The sequence below is a fragment of the Malus sylvestris genome, chromosome 5, assembly GCF_916048215.2.
Source record: "Malus sylvestris chromosome 5, drMalSylv7.2, whole genome shotgun sequence".
Taxonomy (NCBI): Eukaryota; Viridiplantae; Streptophyta; class Magnoliopsida; order Rosales; family Rosaceae; genus Malus; species Malus sylvestris.
In genome coordinates, this window is record NC_062264.1 from 9,577,792 (window position 1) to 9,600,757 (window position 22,966).

Here is a 22,966-nt window from a genome sequence, read left to right on the forward strand (position 1 = left end):
CTCTCAAACTCTCTCTTTCTCTAGGGGACTCCCCCTCACACTTGTAATCCATACATTCATACAGAGAAATACAATCAACATCAGTGTGGACGTAGCCCAAACACTGGGGTGAACCACGATACATCTTGTGTACTTTCTTGCAGATTCACGGTCGGATTTATGTTGTTCCAAGACCCCTCCGGTTTTGTGCATCAACAAGCGTCATAAAATGTCTACGTCACTTTTAAACCGACGTAAACATTTAATGTCGCTTATAACCGACATATATTTTAATAATTTTAAATACTAGCGCCGCTTTAAACAAAACAGTGTCGCTTTTAAGCAACATAAAGTATTGGTGTGGCTTTTAAGCGACACAAAGTATTGTTTATAAATATTTTAAAGCCTGCGTCAGTTCTAAGCGACATAGATTTTAGTTTTTTTAAATATCTATGTCAAAATGATAGATTCACTAACACTTAGAATTTATTTATACTTTCATTAAATATAACATAAGATTTTGTGGCATCCACTAGTGTAAATATTTTAAATTGAAGTTCGAATTCATTCATTGTATTCATATAAGGTCAAGGAGTGTACCTGTAAAAAATCATCTAAATCGGAGTTAAATTAACCGTTATACCGTGATTTTTCGTTTATAACCGTAAAAAAGTTTTGTCCCGTTACTTAATCTCTAAATGTTTGTTTTTTGCCATTTTTGGCGTATGCGACCTGGAAGCATATATAAACAAGTTTGATGGTTGGATCATTGAAATTAGTTTCGTAGAATGCGTATCCCATCAAAACGATAGATTCACTAACACTTAGAATTTATTTATACTTTCATTAAATATAATATAAGTTTTGTGGTATCCACTAGTGTAAATATTTTAAATTAAATATCGAATTCATTCATTGTATTCATATAGGGTCAAGGAGTGTAGCTGTAAAAAAATCATCTAAATCGAAGTTAAATTAACCGTTAAATCGTGATTTTTCGTTTATAACCGTCGAAAAGTTTTGTCCCGTTACTTAATCTCTAAATATTTGTTTTTTGCCTTTTTTGGCCTATGCGACCTGGAAGCATATATAAATAAGTTTGATGGTTGGATCGTTGAATTAGTTTCTTAGAATGCATACCTCATCAAAACGATAGATTCACTAACACTTAGAATTTATTTATACTTTCATTAAATATAATATAAGATTTTGTGATATCCACTAGTGTAAATATTTTAAATTAAAGATTGAATTCATTCATTGTATTCATATAGGGTCAAGGAGTGTAGCTGTAAAAAATCATCAAAATCGGAGTTAAAATCACCGTTAAATCGTGATTTTTCCTTGATAACCGTCGAAAAGTTTTGTCCCGTTACTTAATCTCTGAATGTTTGTTTTTTGCGATTTTTGGAGTATGCGATCTCGAAGTATATATAAACAAGTTTGATGGTTCGATCGTTGAAATTAGTTTTGAATGATGCGTATTCCATCAAAAGATAGATTCACTAACACTAGAGTTTATTTACACTTTCATTAAGTATAACATAAGATTTTGTGGTATCCACTTCTATAAATATTTTAAATTGACGATCAAATTAGTTCATTGTATTCATATAGGATCAAGGAGTGTAACTGTAAAAAATCATCAAAATCGGAGTTAAAATAGTCGTTAAATCGTGATTTTTCGTTTATAACCGTCAAAAAGTTTTGTCTCATTATTTGATCTCTGAATGTTTGTTTTTTGATATTTTTGGCGTATACGATCTCGAAGCATATACAAACAAGTTTGATTGTTGGATCGTTGAAATTAGTTTCGTAGAATGCGTATCCCATGAAAATGAGAGATTCACTAACACTTAGAGTTTATTTATACTTTCATTAAGTATAACATAAGAATTTGTGGTATCCACTAGTGCAAATATTTTAAATTGAAGATCAAGCTCATTCATTGTATTCATATAGGATCAAGGAGTGTAGCTGTAAAAAATCATCAAAATCGGAGTTAAAATAACCGTTAAATCATGATTTTTCGTTTATAACCGAAAAAAGTTTTGTCTCCTTACATGATCTTTGAATGTTTGTTTTTTGCAATTTTTGGCGTATGCGATCTCGAAGCATATATAAAGAAGTTTGACGGTTGGATCGTTGAAATTAGTTTCGTAGAATGTGTATCCCATGAAAATGATAGATTCACTAACACTTAGAGTTTATTTATACTTTCATTAAGTATAACATAAGAATTTGTGGTATCCAATAGTGTAATATATTTTAAATTGAAGATCGAGCTCATTCATTGTATTCATATAGGGTTAAGGAGTGTAGCTGTAAAAAATCATCAAAATCGGAGTTAAAATAACCATTAAATCGTGATTTTTCGTTTTATAACTGTCGAAAAGTTTTGTCTCGTTAATTGATCTCTGAATGTTTGTTTTTTGCGATTTTTTGCTGATGCGATATCGAAGCATATACAAACAAGTTTGACTGTTGGATCGTTGAAATTAGTTTCGTAGAATTCGTATCTCATCAAGTTCAATGGTGTGTGTATATATATATATATTAAGTAGATTTAAATTTATTTATTTTGTACGTATAACACTTAAGAAATTGAATGATAGGTATATTTAAGCCGATCCAATTGTCACCAATTTTTTAAATTTAATTTAATATATATAATTATTATAGTTTTTAGGGGTATAAAATTGTTAAATTAATATATATAATTATTATAGTATTTTTTAGGGTTATAAAATTATAAAATTAATATATATAAAATTATAGTATTTGAAATATTAGGTGCGAAATTGCTCGCTTGTTTTGCACGAGGACATGGATGGAGAAAGTTAGTGTCGGTTTTAACCGACACTAGTTTCATTAAAGCTACGCGAGTTTCATTAAAGCGACGCTATGTGAATTTCAAAAAGTGTGTCAGAAGTTTGCGTTGGTTTTAAGCGACGCTAGTTTCATTAAGGCGACGCTATGTGAATTTCAAAAAGTGTGTCAGAAGTTGGCGTCGGTTTAAACCGACGCAAACTAAGTACCCATATTTAAACCCCTCTCTTTCCCATTTCATCTGTGCTTTCATTTCTCCCCCAATTTCAGACTTTCTTCTTCTGCTTCCCCATTTCATTTGTATGTCCCTTTCTTCATCCTTTTCAGGTTTTCCTCTTCTCCTTCCCCATTTTCTATGGATCACTATTTTGAAGATCAACATTCTGAGGAACTCCACTTCGAAGAGGAAGAGCTCGAAGGTGGTTCATTTTTAAATTATTATGATTATTAATTTTAGTTTCTGTTTTGTATTCTAACTAGTTTTATGCTTAAATTGAAAATTTATTTTTGTTTCTTGGTTTTTAATTATTTTTTCTGTATTTATAAGCAGTGTTTTAAAATGCGGTCAAGGCGGCGCCTAGGCGCTGGGTGTCGGACCGCCGCCACGATTTTTCTAAAAACGTTCAATAAATCGGCAAGGGGGAGCAAGAACACGTCGGTGTTTCACTACACAGCTTAGAAGAGGAGGGCAACAACATAAAATCTGAAGGAGAGAGAGATAGAGAGAGAGAGAGACAGCAAGAGAGCATGAGGGAAGAGAAAGCGAGAGAGAGACCGGTAGAAGGAATAACAGTGCAATTTCTGGAAAGAAAAAAAACGAAAAATTTGACTTGGACTCGTTGGATTTCTTCGCTGGAGCCGATAACGTTTTCGAGGATCTTTGCTACGCTAGACTAGGTTTTGGGAAATTTTGGAAATTTTGCAGGGCAAGAAGATGGGGAATTAGGCGGAGAAGACGATGGAGAAATAGGCGGAGTATTCGAAGAAGTGAAGGAAGACTGGAAAAGGAAACGGGACAACTCAAAGCAAAAGCCTCCCGATTTCCAAGGTGTCAAAACCAAACCCTTATTGATTTCCACTACCAACTCCCCTTATCTTATCTGATTGATTTTTTTAAGTTATAAATTATAATAAAAACAATTACTCATTTCACTATTAAATAATATATTATGTAATTACTACTTGGGTTTATAAGTTAAATTATAATAAAAACAATTACCCACTCCACTATTAAATAATATATTGTGTAATTATTTGGAAGATTTATATATAGAGATCAAAACTTTAACTGTATTTCAAGAACCGTCACTAGTTTTTAAACATGTCAACAAGAAACTTATTTAACACTTAAACAAACACACATTATATGTTTGCTCCCCATATTTTTATTATGTTCCAATACTTCATAATATATATGTCATTCTATTTTCTAGTTTATGATGAAATTATATATATTTTAAGTATAAACAGACACTTATTTACATGAAATACAATATATTTACTTAAATCTGTCTAGTCCGCCTAGGCGCTAGGCCCCAACCCACCGCCCGACTAGCGCCTAGCGTTTTTTAGAACCTTGTTTATAAGGATCAACTCAACAGAGATGCGGACCCTCAATTCCGAATTGGAAAGAACAACCTTGTTCGTTTGATTCGTCTGGAAAATGCATTAGTTATAATTCTAGTGCGTTTTTGAAACATGTAGCGGCAGAGGTTAAAGATTATAGAAATATTTCGATGGTGGCATACTGGAATAAAGAAAAAACAATGGTAAACATTTCATGATTTATTTTATTATACCTTGAAATTTTTCTAATAAATTCTTTTATTTTTCAGGAGATTGCCGAAAAAAATAAGCATAATCGGCAGTTGAAAACTATGAACCACACAACCGGTTCAAAATCTTTTGCAAGAGTTCGAGAAGAATTTGTATGAGTTGTACATTTTTAGGAATTGTAGTTAATTTTAAATTTAATATATAGTAGGTAGAAATTTTATTTTTAATATGAAGTTGCTTAAAATTGTTTGTTTTTTCATTGACATATGGTGGGATTTATTTTTATATAATAATTTTTAATTATTATTAATTAAAAACGAAAAATGATTTTTTTTTATTATTAATATATTTGGTGTCGCTTATGAACGACATCATAATAATTATTTTATGTATCCATATGTTATGTAATGTCGGTCAAAACCGATGGTAGTTTGGATATTTTATAATTAAATTGGAAATTAGCGTCGCTTTAAACCGACGTAATGTTGAAGTTTGCGTCGCTTTAAACCGACGTCAGTGTCAGTGTTGCTTTTAACCGACGCTGCGTACTAGCGGATTAAGCGTACAAACCGACACTGAAGCTCTTTCGTGACACTAGCATTAGTGTCGCTATTCCAATCCGATATTACATTGTTTTATGTCGGATTTTTGCTAAATTTCCGACAGAAATTGGGTTTCTTGTCGGTTTTTGCTTCGCCACTGATAAGGTATATTGTAGTAGTGTCATCTATCGGTTTCACTTTCACAAGGTCCAAGGTCTTCCCAAATATTATCTTCTCAAGCTTGTTCGCAAGCTCATAGGCCTTATCAACCTTCGAAGAGTAAGTGTCCAAAAAGAAAGGGAAAGAAACAAGGTTGAACGGTGCAAAGTAGTGACTTGAAAATTGAAACACCAAAACCATTTTGTTGAATTGCATAACAATAGTCATAAGGTGTTTTGATGTCCATTAGACATTTAGATGTTGACGTTTGTTTGAACTTCAGTTTTAGTATGGTAACCATAACTTTTTCAATTGGATTGTACTAAAGTAATGTCATAAGGCATTTTGATGTTGAAGTTTGTTTGAACTTTAGTTTGTTTGATCTTAAAACCATTATTCTTTACTGTAATATATAAAAAACAAAAAACTGTCCGCTGAAATAGATAAGAAATTAGATATACAAAACCATCAGTTTCTATATCCCATTGATTTGATTTGGCTTTGAGGTTATGTTGCCATTATGCTATTGTTGCCGAAGTGTCCGTTGTTGATAGACGTTGAACTCAGCAAAAAACTGTTGCTGGAACTGGAGCATCTCACAAAACGCTACAGAAGTATATCCCTTGAGAAGGGGGAAAGTCAGTCATTCAGATGAGTTGTAGCAATCTTCAAATGTCGAACCTCCCAAGTTAAGGCTTCGTTTAGAGCTGTCATATTCAATAAGCATTGTGTAAGTGCAAGAACTACTCAAATATAAGCACTTATTCAATGGTAGAGTAACAACTAACATGGGAAGTTCTCAACTTTAATCCTACAACCAACCTTAAGATTTAAAATAAATCTAACAATTTAAGTGTGCATAAGTTCCATTCTACAAGTAATTCTCATTTCTTGAAGCACTTGAATTTTTAATAGTGCATGATTATGTCATATTTCTTAAAATTAAAAAAAAGGTAGTTTATGAGCGTAAGTATTTTTTTACATGAGCACTACAAGAAGCACATGTGGTATCTCATGTCTCAACCTAAAATATATATGCTCTTACTCATATTCTTTAGTTTTCAGATGCCTCATCTTCAAATAAATAATCAAACTCTTTGTTGCTAAAAGTCTTAGCACTCAAAAATTACTGCTTATATATTATTCTTTCACCTTATTTTCTCTGTGTATGCTTTTTATTTTTAGACGGACTTATCCACCTACTCTGAATTTGATACATGAACATGTGCTCAAACATATATACATTCCTTCTCAAAAATCACATCCTGCAATTCTTTATCAGCACCAACTTATAGAAAAGTTAAATTTAACCATCAATATCTTTTTTAAATATGTAATTGAATATTAATAAAACAAACGGTTGAAGGAAAAAAAACCCTGCTGTAAATGTGCTGAGATATATATATATATATATATATATATATATATATATATATATTCATGCATGTTTCTTACCGAAGAACTGAATACCTTACTGTTTTGCACCATAAGCCTAATGCACTCGTGATACATACCATCTAGGAGTTGTTCCTGTTGTTCCATAGCTTGAAGGCGAAACTTCAACTCATTAGTTTCATTTCTGATACTATCAAAATCTCCCTGCACGTAACGAAAAGAAGATAAAATTAACATGTATCTCCAAAGAATTGCATTTAATGCCAAAAGGAAATATAACCACCTCTAAGGTTTTAAAAGACGCTAGACACTAGTGGGGAGGCTGGTTGGGGCCTAGCGCCTAGGTGACTAGGCGGGGGTCTAGGTGGACTAGGCCGCCTAAACGGATTTAAGTAATTTATTATATATTATATAAATAAGTGCCTATTTATACTTAAAAAACACAGAGTTGTATACATAAATTGCAAAATAAAATGACATATAGATTATAAAGTATTAGAATATATTGAAAACATGGGGAACAAATATATAATGAGTGTCTACCCAAAACATAAAGTTATCGATTTTTGTTTTAAGTGAGGGTCGCAACCTAGGCGGATTTAGACTGGTTAGGTGGGTGCCTAGGGGCCTAGGCGGACGCCTAAGTGGGTATAGGCACACTTTTCTTAATTTTCAAACGCCTAGGGACTAATCTAGCGCCTAGGTGGCGCTAGACGGGGATTTTTAAAATATTGACCACCTTAAATTCCCACCTTTAACAATGTAAGTTGTGCATTCAGTATGGCTACTTCTGTCTCTAGTGTCTGAACCTTCTGCTTCAGCTCTGAAATGTAGCGCATCTTCCGCTCTTTGGAGCGAACAGCTGATTGACTATTTGCCAAAATTCTGAAGTTAAAGAGCAATCGAGATTAGTTACATTAGTGTACTGAGGTAAATTATTATGTTGACCGTGGTGAAGTACTAGAGGGTGAAGACAATACCTCTTTGCACGCTTTGGATCAGTCAAAGCAACCCCAGAAAGTTTTTCGTTCGCCATTATATTCTTCATTTCAGCCTCACTGAACTCAACATATCTAAACTCCGAGCTAAAGGCATTTAAATTAGCATCGATGGAATTGCTGGGAGCACCGGTGGAATTGCTGGGTGAAACTTGTCCTGGAGGAGTTCCTAATGAAGGTGGCAGTCTATGTAATTCATCACCAAACTGCAACTTACCCTTAAAACAATCCATCGAGACACTTCTGCGGTGTCGACTGGTTGGTGCTATATCACCCCATGCACTCCGCCTTATCACTTCCCTCTTATCGTTAAAAATATTCAATCCCAGTTTTCGAATACTGCCTCCACTTTCATTAACATTGCTTTCTGCTTCAGTCACACTATTGTCACCTGTCTTAATCCCACTTGCTCTACCCAGTTCTTCACAATTCTCATGCTCATTCTTGTCATCAGTGCCCAAGGAATTCAACACATCAATATTATCCGAATTCATATATATCAAAAACAAATCATCCACTAGCTCTCCTACAACATTATTGTCACTGACTCTCTGCAAGCTAGATTTCTTTTGAACCAACTGAGCTGGCTTAATCAACCCTAAATTTTGTGCACCAGACATTGACAGCTCCAAACCACCCAAACCTCTGATCGGAGCAATGGGCGGGAAAGATTGTTGCATCAAGCTAGAAAAACCAAATGGGATATCACTATTCGACCGTCTATGAGCATTACAAGGCGACAAACACTCACCGGTCCTCAAATAGTTTTCTTTGGTTAAATGTGAGGGAGACAACAAGGAACACGCACCTACATCACCATTCTGCATGGATGCCGACGAGGAAGAATTACGATATTGGGATGGGGTTAATGGGTGCAATGAATCAAGAGAAAAGACGGTTGGTTGGGACACCATGATCTCAGAACAGGGCGAAATGGGTAGGATATGATGCGAGTGGGAGGAGGATGAGGACGAGGGTGGTATCCCCATTCTTTTGCTACCATTAATATCCTCAGTAAAGCTTTGTGAAAATTGACATGAATGAGTTTGTGAAGGGTTGAACTGAGGAATGTTCATTTGGTCCATAGACAAAGGCTGGTTACTCCTGCTGCTAATAGCATTCCAACTCGTGAGTTTAATAACAATGGCGAGCGAACAAAAACAGAAAATTAAGTGACAAATTTTGATTTGATTCCTTTTGTAAATTTGGCCAATTTGAATTAGAATGTAATCTTAACTATTTAGGTAAGAAGTAACTTTCTCTTTCCAAATTTCTGCATCCTTTTCTAACCATATGCATGCATGCATTGGTGGTGAATTTATCAAATTCTTATCGAAATCCAATTAATTTTGCAGGATTGAAATATATTAGAAAGTGATCCTAACTATTAGGGTAAGAAGTAAATTTCACTTTCTAAGTTTTACCACATTAATTGAACTACTTATAAATCAAATTGATATTTTACCAGTTATGTGAATCACACTAATTAAGTTATTAGTGAGATAAGTACTGAATTTTCTCGAGAAAGTTTTTAATATGACCGTAATGCATTTATATGATGTTATTTTTATTTTTCAGTTGAAACGATAGCTTTATTGATAATATAACTCAACGCGAGTTTACATCTTGGTTAAGTGCATGGAATCCGGAGTTCCTCAACCTAAACAAATGACTCACAATTATATAAACTAGACTTAGCAAGGCTATGTGCCACACTATGACGTGGGATATACGAAATTGTGCCGATAAAACTCAGCCATCAACACCTGTATATCATTGGCAATAAAGCCAAGATTAGACAGGTCCATGCTACTAGCTCCCATAGCAAGCAGCCAAAGCTTCCAAAGAATCAGTCTCCATTTCCACCCGGTTGCATCGGAGTGTCTTCACAAGTTGCAAGCCGGCCCGAACAGCAAGCAGCTCGACTTGCTTGACCGAGGACAGGCTCTGAAAACTCCATCTCTCCCGCAAAGGACTCCTCCCGCTCCCCCAACCCCCTCCGCCATTTTTGCAGCTCCGTCAATGTTCAATTTGAACCACCCATCACTGGGCGCTACCCATGGTTCCGCTTGGGCTCCTTGACATGGCTGGGAAGTTGATTACCCGCCTGAAAATCATGCAGCAAGGAAAAGTTCTTCTGAACCACCTCTAAGGGACTATTAGCCCGCCCCTCCCAAACCAAACCATTCCTTTCCTTCCAAAGAGCCCAAATCACCATCATTACCGCCCCCAAAATCCACCTTCTTCTCCTCCAAAATTTTGAAAAGCCACTGCTTCAAAGACTCATCAAAACTCGATACTGTTCCCAAAAGCCCAAAGGCGCCGCGAACCACACTGCTCAGGAGAAACTGCAATCCCGCAGCACGTGTTGCGCTGTTTCACAAAGACCATCACATCTCGGGCATGAAACATCGAGCCTCACTCCCTTTTTTATGAGATTTGATCTCGTCGCCAAAGCGTCTGTGCACACCCTCAGCCACACACCTTCACTTTTGGCGGCACCTGTGCCTTCCAAATTACTGGCCATAGACCACCGTATGCACTCCCACCATGAGAAGAAGAGGACGCCATTAATGACGGGGAAATGCATCCTGATCTTGCCACCTTATATGCACTTTTGACGGAGAAGAGACCCTTTTTATCATTATGCCACATCAGTCAATCGGAAGGCCTTGGTAGACTAAGCGGAATCGAACATATCAAACGAATCTCCTCCTCCGAAAACGGCTGTTGTAGCAGTATTCAACTCTCCAGCACATAGCATCCGGAGTATAAGTGAATATTATTACTGAACTTTCCTTTGATTGTTGTACTTTCCAAATTGTTAAATGTTGTTGAATGAGTATGAGTAAATATTGCTGGATTGAAGGTATAGATACATTTGAATTCTCAAGGGAGGTACTTTAATTAGTCAAAAACCAAGGGAACCACTCAAGGTTCTGTTGTCGTGAGTACGAGGGTAAATTGGAATATTTTCAAACTTTCCTTGGTTCGAATTTAGCATGCGCTCCCGAAGTAATCTTGTACTAAAGTGTGTGTCTGTAATCGCCATAGGGTGTTCTAATCTAATCATCTTTACTCGATAACTTGTTGGCGATACGTCCCATAGCCTACCAAACAACAAACTGCTTCTTTGTTAAAGTACATCGAACAAGTGCTGCTGGAAAGAAAAAAAAACGCTAGTGTGTAAAAACACTTCCAAATGAGCACTCTTAATCATGTATAATGCCTAGTATTGTGCAGGCTGACGATCCATCGATTGCCTGGTGGCTGAGAGTAACTTAGCTTTAGATGGATCACCACGATTACATTTTGGTCCAATAACACAAGGCCACACAATGACGTCACCGTGGTGTACTGCGTTTGGAAGTTACTGGAAGACATTAAGATTTAGGGCCAAACTGCATGCACGCGCTCGCAATCTAAATAACATTGCAAGGAAGAAATTATTTTGAATTCATTTGGTCAAATGTGTTCTAGTTTTCGCAGCAAATTTATCCAAGTTGTCAAATCCAAATCACTTCTTTTGAATTCCTTCAACCAAATGAAGCCTTCGATTTGGAAAATCACTTCTTTAGCTCAAATGGCCTGCATCAGCATGCAAATGCCATGATTTGAGAGGTTTAGAGGTTTAGAAAGACGCATGATGAAAGATTTTGAAATCACAAAGGGCAGAAAACTCCCAGCAAACCACATATCAGTGCCTCCTTTGGCCTCTGATTCGTGTAAAAAAATTGTTGGACTGAAGGCAGCCGTGCGGAACAGGGGTAATGTCCCAGTACAGTGAGCTGCAGATGTCCAGTGCACTACAAATGTCCCTTCCTAAACCCTAGGAAGGGACAATTGAAATTCTGGGACTGAATACAACAGCCTTAACCCAAGGAAGATGGAAGTACTCTATTATCGAAAATCTCTCCCATTGATTTCATTGAATACAGCCGCATGCCAATGAATATATCCGTTAAATTCAGAGACAAGAGAAGTAGAGTGAGAAGAAAGAGAGAGGTACCTAAAAAGGAAGCATCCTTCCAAACTATTGTTTCTGACCTACTTGATCGTTATGTAGCGATTTGTCCCATGTCTGGACCAATATTCTTTCAAATCCAGCGGCATTGACAAATCATGACCATCTGCTGCTAGCCGACTAAGCAATCTAGTAAAAACACTTCCGCTCATCTTCCGCCCACCCATCCGGGCATGGCGCTTATTTGGCATCTGAGGTAGTGGATACATCGACATATGGGTGGTGCAACAAGATGACTGCCACCCGCCATTCCCCCATTTGTAGCACTGCCGTGGAATTCCAGTGCATGAACACACTGGCACTGGCATTGTAGACTCGTCAAAAGTGACAAGATTCAAACCCAAATCATGAGTATCCCACTCTGATTTATACTTTATCCCATCCGAGGAAGCCTGCCTATTTAAATCTTCGCCTACTTTCTTCCGTGACTGCTTTGCCCTTGATGCCTTGTTCTCCTTTGCTCGCTTTGTCTGACGTGACTTGACATCTTCAGTAGATATAACTGAAACTGGGTAGGCCTCAGTTATATGCATATCTTTTGTGCTGTAATGAACATCATCCAGGGTAACTGAATGGTTTGAGGGACGGTGCATGCGTTTAGCTGCACGTGGAGCTCCACCACCCAAAGGGAAGTTGACAGCATTATCCCGCGAATGAAGGGCTGCATAGGCGTTGTCCCGTTCCATCATGGCACTATCACGCTGAGCAAGTGCCTCATCTCGCTGACGGAGAGCCTCATCTCTTGCAGCCAAGGCTTCATTCTTTTCAGCAAGTGCTGCATTCCGTTCTCGAATAGCAGCATCCCTTTCAGCAATGATGGACATGATCTTCTTGTTCATGACTAAGGCATTTGGTTCCTTCGCTTGCTGTTGGGCCATCATATTCCACTGCACATTTCAATTCTACCCCATTCAAATGGATCTATAAATGCATAATGAAACAAACATATTAACAGCAGATAGTAAGACATGCTTTCTTCTTACCGGAGATGCTGTCCCCCCTCTGTAATAGTCCATCTTGTGTCTCCCATTTTCATGTTGCCGACCATCGTCCATTTTTTATATAAAAGCAGCAAGTCCTGAAAATTTTAGCCACTAAACATTTGTTAACATCAAGTTAAAAACTTAAAAACATAACAAAGCAAAGGATCAAAGGGGTTGGGGATGATCCTAGTGGTGGTGGTGGATTTGGGAGAAGAGACAGAGGGTGGGGTGGAGATGTAGTGGGAGCAGGACTCTGGGAGTTGAAGGGAGACGGAGGAAGAGAGAAGGCTGAGATAATTAAGAAAAAACAAAATATTATTTAACTATTTTTATTCCACATGGAAAATTTGGTGGGTCAAATTGATGCCACATCATCACTTAACAGACCAATTGACAGGAAAACTAACGCAAGTATGAAAGTGTCAGAAAAATTAAATTTTAGGTATGAAAGTGAGACGAAAAAAAGTAAGTGTAATAAAGTGCAATTTTGGCAAAACTTAAGGGTAGTATAGTGGAAGTTACGCTTATTTATTTTTAGAGACTGAAAGACGTTTGAAGTCTTTTCAGATTTTGTGGATTAAAATGACATCTTGAATTAAATTCAATTCCACAGAGCAACTATATGCCTTTGTAAAAAGTACCAAACTGACGAAACAATGCCATAAATCACAGAAACAGCTCAATCCTCTAGCTATTAGAGAAAAGCTTGTTGTGAGTGTGAAATGTGAACGTATCACAGAAGCAGACTCTTAATAGCAATTGCAAACCCAAAACACGTTAGTCTTGTCAAGAAGAACATTTACATATAACCATCTCGCCAAATTAGTCAAAAGTTATGCTACAAAAAAATGGCCATATTACTGAAATGTTATCATATAGCATCAAAAAGTCAAATTCTACCTAAAAAAGAAATATAGCTCTAATAGCTTGTAGAGTAGTTCTAATGATATTGGAAATTCTTCTGTATCTTACTTCATGAAGAAGACAACAAAATGAAGAGGTGCAACGCCCGTCAGATGCTCGCAGTAAACTACAACTGCTAATAGCATCATCACCTCATTCGGGTCACTCCCTAACCATAGAATGATGCTATTAACCTATCCAAATCAAATCATGTACTAAAAAGTAATTCAAATAGCATGAAGAATTGTTCTAATGATATTGACGTTGCTTCTGTAGGTTAGTTCATGAAGAAGACTTAGAAAAGGGTGCAAGGTCAATCAGCGATTAGAGAAAGTTACAACTACTAATAGCATCACCACCTGAGACCTGACCACAGAATCATGCTATTAAATTAATAAATCAAACAAGAACCTCAAATATCTCAAGTAGCACCGAACAGTTCTAATGACATGGACATTGCTTTTGCAGCTTACTTCACAATGAAAACAAGAAACAGAAGAGGGTACAATGTCAAGCTTAAGAAAGTTATAAGTGCTGACAGCATCACCACATGATCATAGAGTCACCGTACACATGAAATTCTGTCAGATAGTTCTCTCTCTATCTCTCTGACCATATCACACAGTCGAAAGGATAATATTTATTTGATAATAGCCTCAACACATGATATCTATACTTTCTCTCTAATTTTTATTTTCTTTATTAATAGTTCATAATATTTATATCCCAAACTATACCACTTGTGCTAAATCAAAAAGAGCACCTGCCATTGTTATTAAAATTCTTAGATTCTAATCGTCCAAATACAAAGTGTTGAAGTCTGGCACAAAATACATTGTTTAGACAGAAATTGACCCAGGTGGACTGAATGTGCTGTTTATTGAAACATAAAGCACCTTTATTAAATACAAATACAACTAGCAAGAATATGGGTTAGTCAAACAGCATCAATAATAACAAAGAAACTGTAAAAATACACATTGAGAATGAGTTCTACTAATTTCCACATTAATTCTTTAGAAAGTGTAAGATACACATGCTAAGCAAGCAACAAAAGACACTATTTTACATTTGGAACACAGTAAGAAACTTAGAATACTGCAACACTTACCCTTTCCTCCTCTCCTGCTATATGCTGACCGTATACCATGAATGCGTCCCCATGCTTAACACAGCTAAGTAACAGGTACACAATAAGTCGCAAACGTGTTGCAGTTAGCACATATTGGATCCTATCTGAAATGCTCGAAAGGAAAACAGAAGTAAATGAATTAGTTGGAGGCACACGCTGCAAGAACATAATATGCGCACGCTCACACACACACACAGAGGGCACAGAGCATGCTTAAACTAAACATAGGTACACATAATTCCAGTGAGTGTGATAAACAAGCGAGGTCCAGTCCTAACTTCAAAGTAAAATGTCCTTACACATTAAGGGCACCCATCATTAAAATGACCACACGAGGGTGTGCCTTTTTTGGTTTTGCAAAAGGAAGAGGGGGGGGGGGGGGGGGGGGGGGGGGGTTGGGGTTGGGCAAGTAACATAAAGAAAAAGATATCTTTCTGAAACTATAGCATTGTGAAATCATTAGGTACATGCAAGTACCCAAATTAGTGGAATCTTTGCACTAAAAGCGTATTTTATGATAATGGAAAACTATGATACCTGAAAGAAAATTAAAAAAAGAAAGAAACCGATATCCTTTTGTCTGTTTCCCTCGTCCTCTCACCTTGCACTGACTTTCCTACATATGCATCGCAGAGTCCACTTCTTGAAAGACTCAAGAGTCATAACCATAACTCTAAACATTTAGGGCCTGTTTATATTCAACTTGAATCCAATTTTTTTAACTCAAAAACAGTTTTTGAGTCTCAAGCCTAAAATTCTTATTTAGTAGGACCATTTTGAAAAACTGAACTCAAAACCAAACTTCATAAAAACATAAAACATCTGTTCTTAGAATTTTTAAAACTAAAAGCCCACTCTTATCCCCTTCCTTTCTTTTCAGATCCTCTTGTCTCCATCCTCTCTCTCTCTTCTCAGTCTTATCTCGTTATCTCTCATCCTCTATTTGAACCTTTCTCTTTGTCTCTCTCCTTCTAGATCCTCTCTCCGCTCTCTGTTTCTCCCTCTCTTCCAATTTTCTCTGTCCCTCTTGAGGTCCTCTGCCTTGGGCCCCCAGTAGACCTCTGTCAGCTCCAGCAGGGAGTTGCTGGCAGATTTTTATTTTATTTTTTTAAATTGTTAAAACTTAAAAACAATTTTGTCTCATACAAAACAAGTTTTTGAGTTTCATAAAGAACTGTTCTTAACAAATGGTCTTAAGAAATATTTTTAAAAGTTTATGAAATTATGTTAGTAGGATACCAAATGGGCCCTTAGTTTTACTTTCTAGTTTGAATTCAGTTCACCATACTTTAACCAATGTATGCTTTTCTAAAATATACTTAAACAGACCAAGCTAATCCAATTCTAAGCTATTCAGTAACATATGGTATCAAAAGTGAACAACAAGTCACTCGTCACTATGTCTAATATTCACAAAAATCAGTTACAAACTTAAGCAGTTTGTTGCAGTTCTCAACTCCTATAAACAACCATTACTTGAGCTAAAAATTTTCATTTATTTTTTTACAAAAAATAAATGATTTCACAGCCTAACTCTCTGACGCGATCCATCTTTTCCATTTCCAAAACAGTAGCAAGACATTTTCTTTTGTTATTTTTGTTCAAATTGATTAAATCGAAATCCTAAATGCAATTACTAATCTCTCAGTTAAATTGTATCTTTACAAAAACAATCCAGCGAACAAGCACTCTCTTTCTCTTGCAAACTAACTCAACCTGCTAATATCCAAACAAGTATGAGGCTATGGGCTAAATGTAACAAGCACTCTCTTTCTCTTGCAAACTAACTCAACCTGCTAATATCCAAACAAGTATGAGGCTATGGGCTAAATGTACGCAACTACGGAGTACACAACTCAATCTCAGTCAAAATCTTCAGATTTCGACGAGAAAAAAGGGTTTAAAACCTAATTCTCCAGTTCGAATCCACTACTTATCTCTCTATCACATTATACCGCAGCAAGAGTTTATCAAATGTTTGTTCAAATTGATTAAATCAAAATCTTAAATTCAACTACTAATCTCTCTATTAAATTAACCTCAATTCTTGATCAAGATTAGTCTAGTTAATCACACTAACTAAACGTGCAACATATCAAAGTGTTAAAAGGACAAAGAAGAAAGAAGAAACGGTAATTCAAAACAGCATGAGCTGAACAGAAGCAATTTTACAAAGATTAAACAGCTCAATCTCAGTCAAAACAAGAGCTAATTTTCAGTAGAATTTTCCATTTTCAAAGCAACAAGCAAGAAATGTGTATCGAAATGAAAATTGAATGATAAAAATCCACGAATTCGAATGATAAAAATCCACGAATTCGAATTTCCAGCGCTGGAGCTTCACTGAAATTAGGTTTTCCAGCAGAAAATTTCGAATGAGGATCTCCGAGATTGAAGCTCGAAAGCTTGGAAGCTCGAAGCGTAGAGAGTGTGAAGGAAACGAACTCACAGAAATTGAAGAATCCGCATCGGTTCCGATCGATTCGTGTACTTTCAAGTTTCAAGTTTGAAGAGGTTGTTTTCTGAATAAACAAACAGTCGCTGAGAGAGAGGAGAGAGGGTGTGGTGCGCATGTGTTTCCGTTGTGCTATGAATTAAATACAGATGATATCGGAAATATCGCTAGTCCAAAAACACGGAAATTTCAATAGAAATATCGGAATATTATCGATATCGATAAAAATTGAATAAAAACTACGGAAATTGTAAGAAACTTCGAAATTTTTATTAAAACTTTGCAGGATGTTTATTTAGTCAATTATCTATTAGTTTATCACAAAAAATTGGAAGGAAATGCATTGCATGATAGATATAACTGATTTAAGTTGATTATGGCAAACATTGTGAGTATAAAAAATATGTAGTAATTAATGAAAGAAGTTTAAACACACCATAATCATTTATATATAATGAATTAGTACAATATTTTACACTTTATACATTGCATGGTAAGATACATGAGTGACTTAGGAAGGTCTAAAATATCGATGATATCGAAAATATCGTTAGTCCAAAAAAATATCGGTAGTCCAAAAACACGGAAATTTCGATGGAAATATCGGGATATTATGGATATTTTAGACCATGGGTATGACAAAACTACCACCAAAAGCTGAACAAGACACTTTCTTCAATAAATTTTTTAGTATGCCAAGAATATGATTAGGTATACTTAATGTCATAATATAATTAGTCGAGATTTTTTTATAGAATGCTATTATACTCATCTTAATATCTTATTTTCTCATCCTATTTTTTATTAAATTTTTAATGACTAATATGTCCTCTCATAAAATGACATATAAGGATAGTAAAAAATGAAGCGTCATGCCCTCATCCCTAGCAATTTAGCACACCGCTCGCATCCCATTTTATCGTCTCCTCCGATCTTTTCATAACTGAGACTGTCACATCCCGGACCCAATCCACCACCGTAGCACGATATTGTCCGCTTTGGGCTTACCATTCCCTCACGGTTTTGTTTTTGGGAACTCACGAGCAACTTCCCAGTGGGTCACCCATCCTGGGAGTGCTCTGGCCTCCTTCTCGCTTAACTTCGGAGTTCCTACGGAACCTGAAGCCAGTGAGCTCCCAAAATGCCTCGTGCTAGGTAAGGATGTGAATATACATTTAAGGATCACTCCCCTGGGCGATGTGGGATGTTATAATCCACCCCCATTAGGGGCCCGACGTCCTCGTCGGCACACTTCCGGCCAGGGATTGGCTCTGATACCATTTTGTCACATCCCGGACCCAATCCACCACCGTAGCACGATATTGTCCGCTTTGGGCTTACCATTCCCACTCAATTTTGTTTTGCGCCCCTCCAGGTTCAAGTTAGCAGAGCTTTGGTGGCCACGAGGAATCCAACGGTGTTCTGACAGAATTCACAAAAGTAGGACTCACCCTCGGGTGTGTTATCTTAGTAATTGGAATTTTTTTTAAAGCTTCCGAACTGTGTAAATGGTTACGTCACTCTCACGTGACGGCCAGCACGCCCTCCTTCGGGACGGGGTGTGTCAGAGACGGACTAGATGGGAACTCAATATTTCAGTAGGACTCTTGTAACTCAAACTAATTATTTATACCGATGAATGCAGCAATGAGACGCACTAGATGGGAACTCAGTATTCCAGTAGGACTCTTGTAACTCAAACTAATTATTTATACCGATGAATGTAGCAATGAAAGTCAACTCTTCCATCATATTAGAAAATATTATTTATACCGATGAATGCAGCAATGAAAGTCAACTTTCTAGCTTCGACCATGTTTAGGTCTAAATATATATTTTTTTTTTTTGGGAAATTTAACGAAAAGCTTATGGTACTGTTCACTTTAACGAAAAACCACATTTTTACACTAAAAAGTCAATCATGGTACTATTAATTTTACCCTTTATTTTGTCCTTATCGTTAAAACTCAAAATTTTCAAGCCCTTTTAATTAGTTTTCTTTTTTTTATTATTCCTTAAATTAGAGAAATTTATAGATGCAGACAATTTATTTCAGCTTGGTTTCACATCGCTGTGCAAAAAAAATTACTTTTTGAAGTGCTATGTGGGAAATTAGGTGAGGAGAAAAAAATCTGGCATCAGGTAACTAAAGTTTATATTTGATGTGAGCACAACCAGCAATTTATTAATGTTTGATAAATTTTGTGTAAAAGTAGTGTAGATGTATAATAACTAGAAAAAGCATTATTTTGAAATAATGCTTCAAATCAACTATATGATTTTATGGTTTGAAACAAAAAAGAGTAGATTATATTTTAGGGAACTTTAACGAAAAGCACCCGGAACTGTTCACTTTAACGAAAAACCACATTTTTACACTAAAAAGTCAATCCTGGTACTATTCACTTTACCCTTTATTTTATCCTTATCATTAAAACTCAAAGTTTTCAAGCTTTTTTCATTAGTTTTCCTTATATTTTATCATCTCATATTTGGATCCAATTGTAATCTCATATAAAATCTTTAAAACATTTCAATCTCATACATTTAGTTATCATTTTACTTCAATCTCATACGACCGTTGGAAATCTGTCAGGTTAGATGTTAAGTGATCACGTGGTAACAATGGGTTCCACATTTATGCTACCGACTAATAAAAGATATCTAGTTAAACTACATTTTGCACCCTCAGGTTTTTGTTCAATTACAACCTCATACAACTTTTGTAAAATACTTTAATCTCATACATTTACTTATTATTTATTTCAATGTCATACATCTCTTTCAAATTCTGTTAGTTTCTTCATTATTTGTCTATATGAATGTCGTGGGTCCCACAACAAGAGAGGTGCATTAATGTTGGGGGAAGGGGTGGTGCGACCTTGTAGGTTGAGAAGATACGATTGTAGGTTTCTTTTTACTTATTATTTCAAAATTGTCTCGATTCAAAACAAGAATGAATGTCTCGATTCAAAATTGTCAACCAACAACTAAGGAGTGAGTATTTGATGCAACATTAATTAACCAAAAGGCTTACCAACATGATCACTTGAAGAACAAGTCTAGAATCCACCAGAAAAATTAAGAGAATCCCAAAGCGTTGTTTGTTTAACTGATGATTGAATAGGTACATTTAAACGGTCAAATGCTTTAAGTAGACTGATTACAACTGCTTGAACAATTCAAAGGACTCAAACAATTAAAACAACATTATTTCGACATCCATTGAATGACAACTCCAATGTCCAATTTTTATTACGAAAATTAAAATGCTGTTTAGGAGGCTAAAACGATCCCAGATGACCAAAATTATTTTATATCACGACAAAGTAGTGAGTTTGACTCATGGCATTATTCTTTTTCCGGAAATGTATGACGGGCCCAAATCAAAGCTTAGACGCCAAATCTGCAATTTCTTATTGCATCCATTTGTCTTTTGACAATCCATTTCCATTTTTATCCGCTCTGTCATTTATTCTACATCAGTATTCTCCACTTCAGAAGAACTTGACCCTGAGTTAGGGTCAAGAAAAAGAACTTCATCGTACTTCAACTCATTGCAAACATTGAAGTATTGAAAATTCTCATAGAATCCGGTAAACCAATAACATGAGCATTGTCATTAATTCGCTTAAGAACTTTGAATGGACCATATTTATGTGACTTTAATTTGCTACAAGTTTCAGCAGGGAAACACTCTCTCCTAAAAAAACACCATGACATAATCTCCTTGAAATATTTTAACTCATGATGTTTGTCAGCTACCATCTTATATTTGGCATCAGTTTGATCAAACAGCTATTTGACCTCATCACAAATTGCCACCACATTTTTCACCATATTTTTGCAACAACACTAACTCCATAACCTTTAGGCAGTTTCACCAAATCCGCCATATGGTAAGGAACGACAGTGTAAATAGTGAAAACGGTGATTTCACCATTACACGATAAACATCACTATTATATGCAAACTCTATCTAAGGCAGGGCATAGTACCACTATTGCTTTGAACCATGTTGCCAAGAGTCATGTTGGTAATCTCTGTCTATTTGTCAGTTTGGGGGAGTTGCAGTAGTACTTTGATTCAAAGTAGTCACAAACATTCTCCATAATGTAATTAAAAATGATTTAAGAATTTGGCGTCTCGATCAGAACTAATAGACTTAGGTACTCTATGCAATCGAACAACCTTCCTAAAAAATAGTGGTTGTGTTTAATGTATTAGCAATTTTTCTGCAAGTAATGAAATAAGCCACCTTGAAGAACTTGTCAACCATAACAAAAACCAGATCCACTCATCTTTACGTTCGGGTAGCCCAAGCACAAAATTCATAGCGAGGTCTTGCTAAATGTCTTTGGAAGCAGGCAATGGCATGTAAAGGCCAGTGTTTTGCACTTGCCTTTTTGAAACCTAGCAAGTAAAACACATCTGAATAATTGCTCCAACATCTTACTTCAATGGTGGCCAAAAATACTTTTCCTTCGAACTTGCTATCATTTTCTCACAGCCAGATGACCCTTAAACCCTCGTCCATGTAAATATCAAATAAGGTTCTCCCCAAAGGAAGAGACAGGAATACACAACTAGTTGTTTTTCAACAGAAAACCTTCATTGATAAAGTAATCTACCATAGGCTCATGGTTAATGCACTTCCTCAAGATTTCCTGAAAATCATCTTAAGTTTCATACAACTCCTTCAAGCATTTGAACCCCACAACTTCCTAGGAAAAAGTAATCGACAATGACACTCGTTTACTCACAGCATCAGCCAACACAATTTTGAGCTATAGATTTATATAACAAATGGAAATTTTGCAAAAAAGTACCCATCTGACGTGCATTTTATTAACATGTTTCTGATTGTTAATAAACATCAAAACTTAATGATCCGTGAATAGCACAAATTCTTTCAGAATGAGATAGTGTTCTCATTGCTTCAAATCTCGAATGACCGTATAGAACTCCTGATCATAAGTGCTCCATTTTTTACTGGCTTCGTTTAAATTTTCAGAGAAAAAAGCTATAGTTCTATTCTCTTCGAAAAGAACAGTACCCACTCTACTTTACTTGCATCACATTCAACATCGAATGCTTTTCTCAAAATTTGGAGGAGCAGCATCAGTGTGGTACAAAGCTTCTCCTTGGTCAAGACAAAGCTTTGTTATTGTTCCTTTCTCTAATGGAACTTGTTTTTCTTGAAACATTCTGTGATAACTGCAGTGATGGCGCTGTAATGCTACACAAATCTCTAATAAAAAGTAGTTAGGCCATAAAAACTTCTTACGTCAGACATGTAATTTAGTGTTGGTCAATCTCAGATGGCCTTAGCCTTTTCATCATCCACTTGAATGTTATTCTCACCAACCACAAATCTCATAAATAACAATTTATTTGAAAAAATATGCATTCCTTAAGATACATCTACAATTTATATTATTTCAACACGCTCAAAACTTGTCTCAATTGCATCAGGTGTTCTTGCTTGGTCTTGTTATAGATTAAAATGTCGTCAAATTAACCACAACAAAGAGGCTAATAAAGGGATGAAAAACTTGATTCATAAGCCTTATGAAGTTACTTAACGCATTGGACCGTCCAAACGACATCACTAGCTACTCAGACAATCCATCTTTGCTCTTGGTCGCCATTTTCCACTAATTTCCAAGCTTAATTCGAATCTATGGTAGCTACTACAAAGGTCAATTTTTTTAGAACAATTATGATTCTTTTAGTACATCCAACGTATCATCCAATTGAGGTATAAAAAATTTGTATTTGATGGTGATCT

General features: G+C 36.0%; 2 protein-coding genes across 4 annotated transcripts; both read right to left on the reverse strand.

Moving 5' to 3' along the window:
* Positions 1–5,924: 5,924 nt before the first annotated feature.
* On the reverse strand, positions 5,925–8,667 carry LOC126622534 (bZIP transcription factor 29-like). Its single transcript, XM_050291328.1, has 4 exons — positions 7,661–8,667; positions 7,433–7,565; positions 6,030–6,045; positions 5,925–5,992 (listed from the first exon to the last, which is right to left on the reverse strand). The coding sequence occupies exons 1-4, from the start codon at positions 8,665–8,667 to the stop codon at positions 5,925–5,927; spliced, it is 1,224 nt and encodes a 407-aa protein (XP_050147285.1).
* A 2,911-nt stretch (positions 8,668–11,578) lies between these two features.
* LOC126624623 (protein BASIC PENTACYSTEINE4-like) lies at positions 11,579–17,316 on the reverse strand. 3 transcript variants are annotated; one of them, XM_050293695.1, is made up of 4 exons: positions 17,170–17,316; positions 14,700–14,824; positions 12,686–12,780; positions 11,579–12,589 (listed from the first exon to the last, which is right to left on the reverse strand). In XM_050293695.1, exons 3-4 carry the CDS (start codon positions 12,755–12,757, stop codon positions 11,726–11,728), a joined length of 936 nt encoding a protein of 311 aa, XP_050149652.1. In that variant the 5' UTR covers positions 12,758–12,780; positions 14,700–14,824; positions 17,170–17,316; the 3' UTR covers positions 11,579–11,725. The 3 variants fall into 3 exon arrangements, with proteins under 3 accessions (XP_050149652.1, XP_050149655.1, XP_050149653.1); XM_050293698.1 differs by having other exon boundaries at positions 11,579–12,604; XM_050293696.1 differs by having other exon boundaries at positions 12,686–12,796.
* Between the last annotated feature and the right edge of the window lie 5,650 nt (positions 17,317–22,966).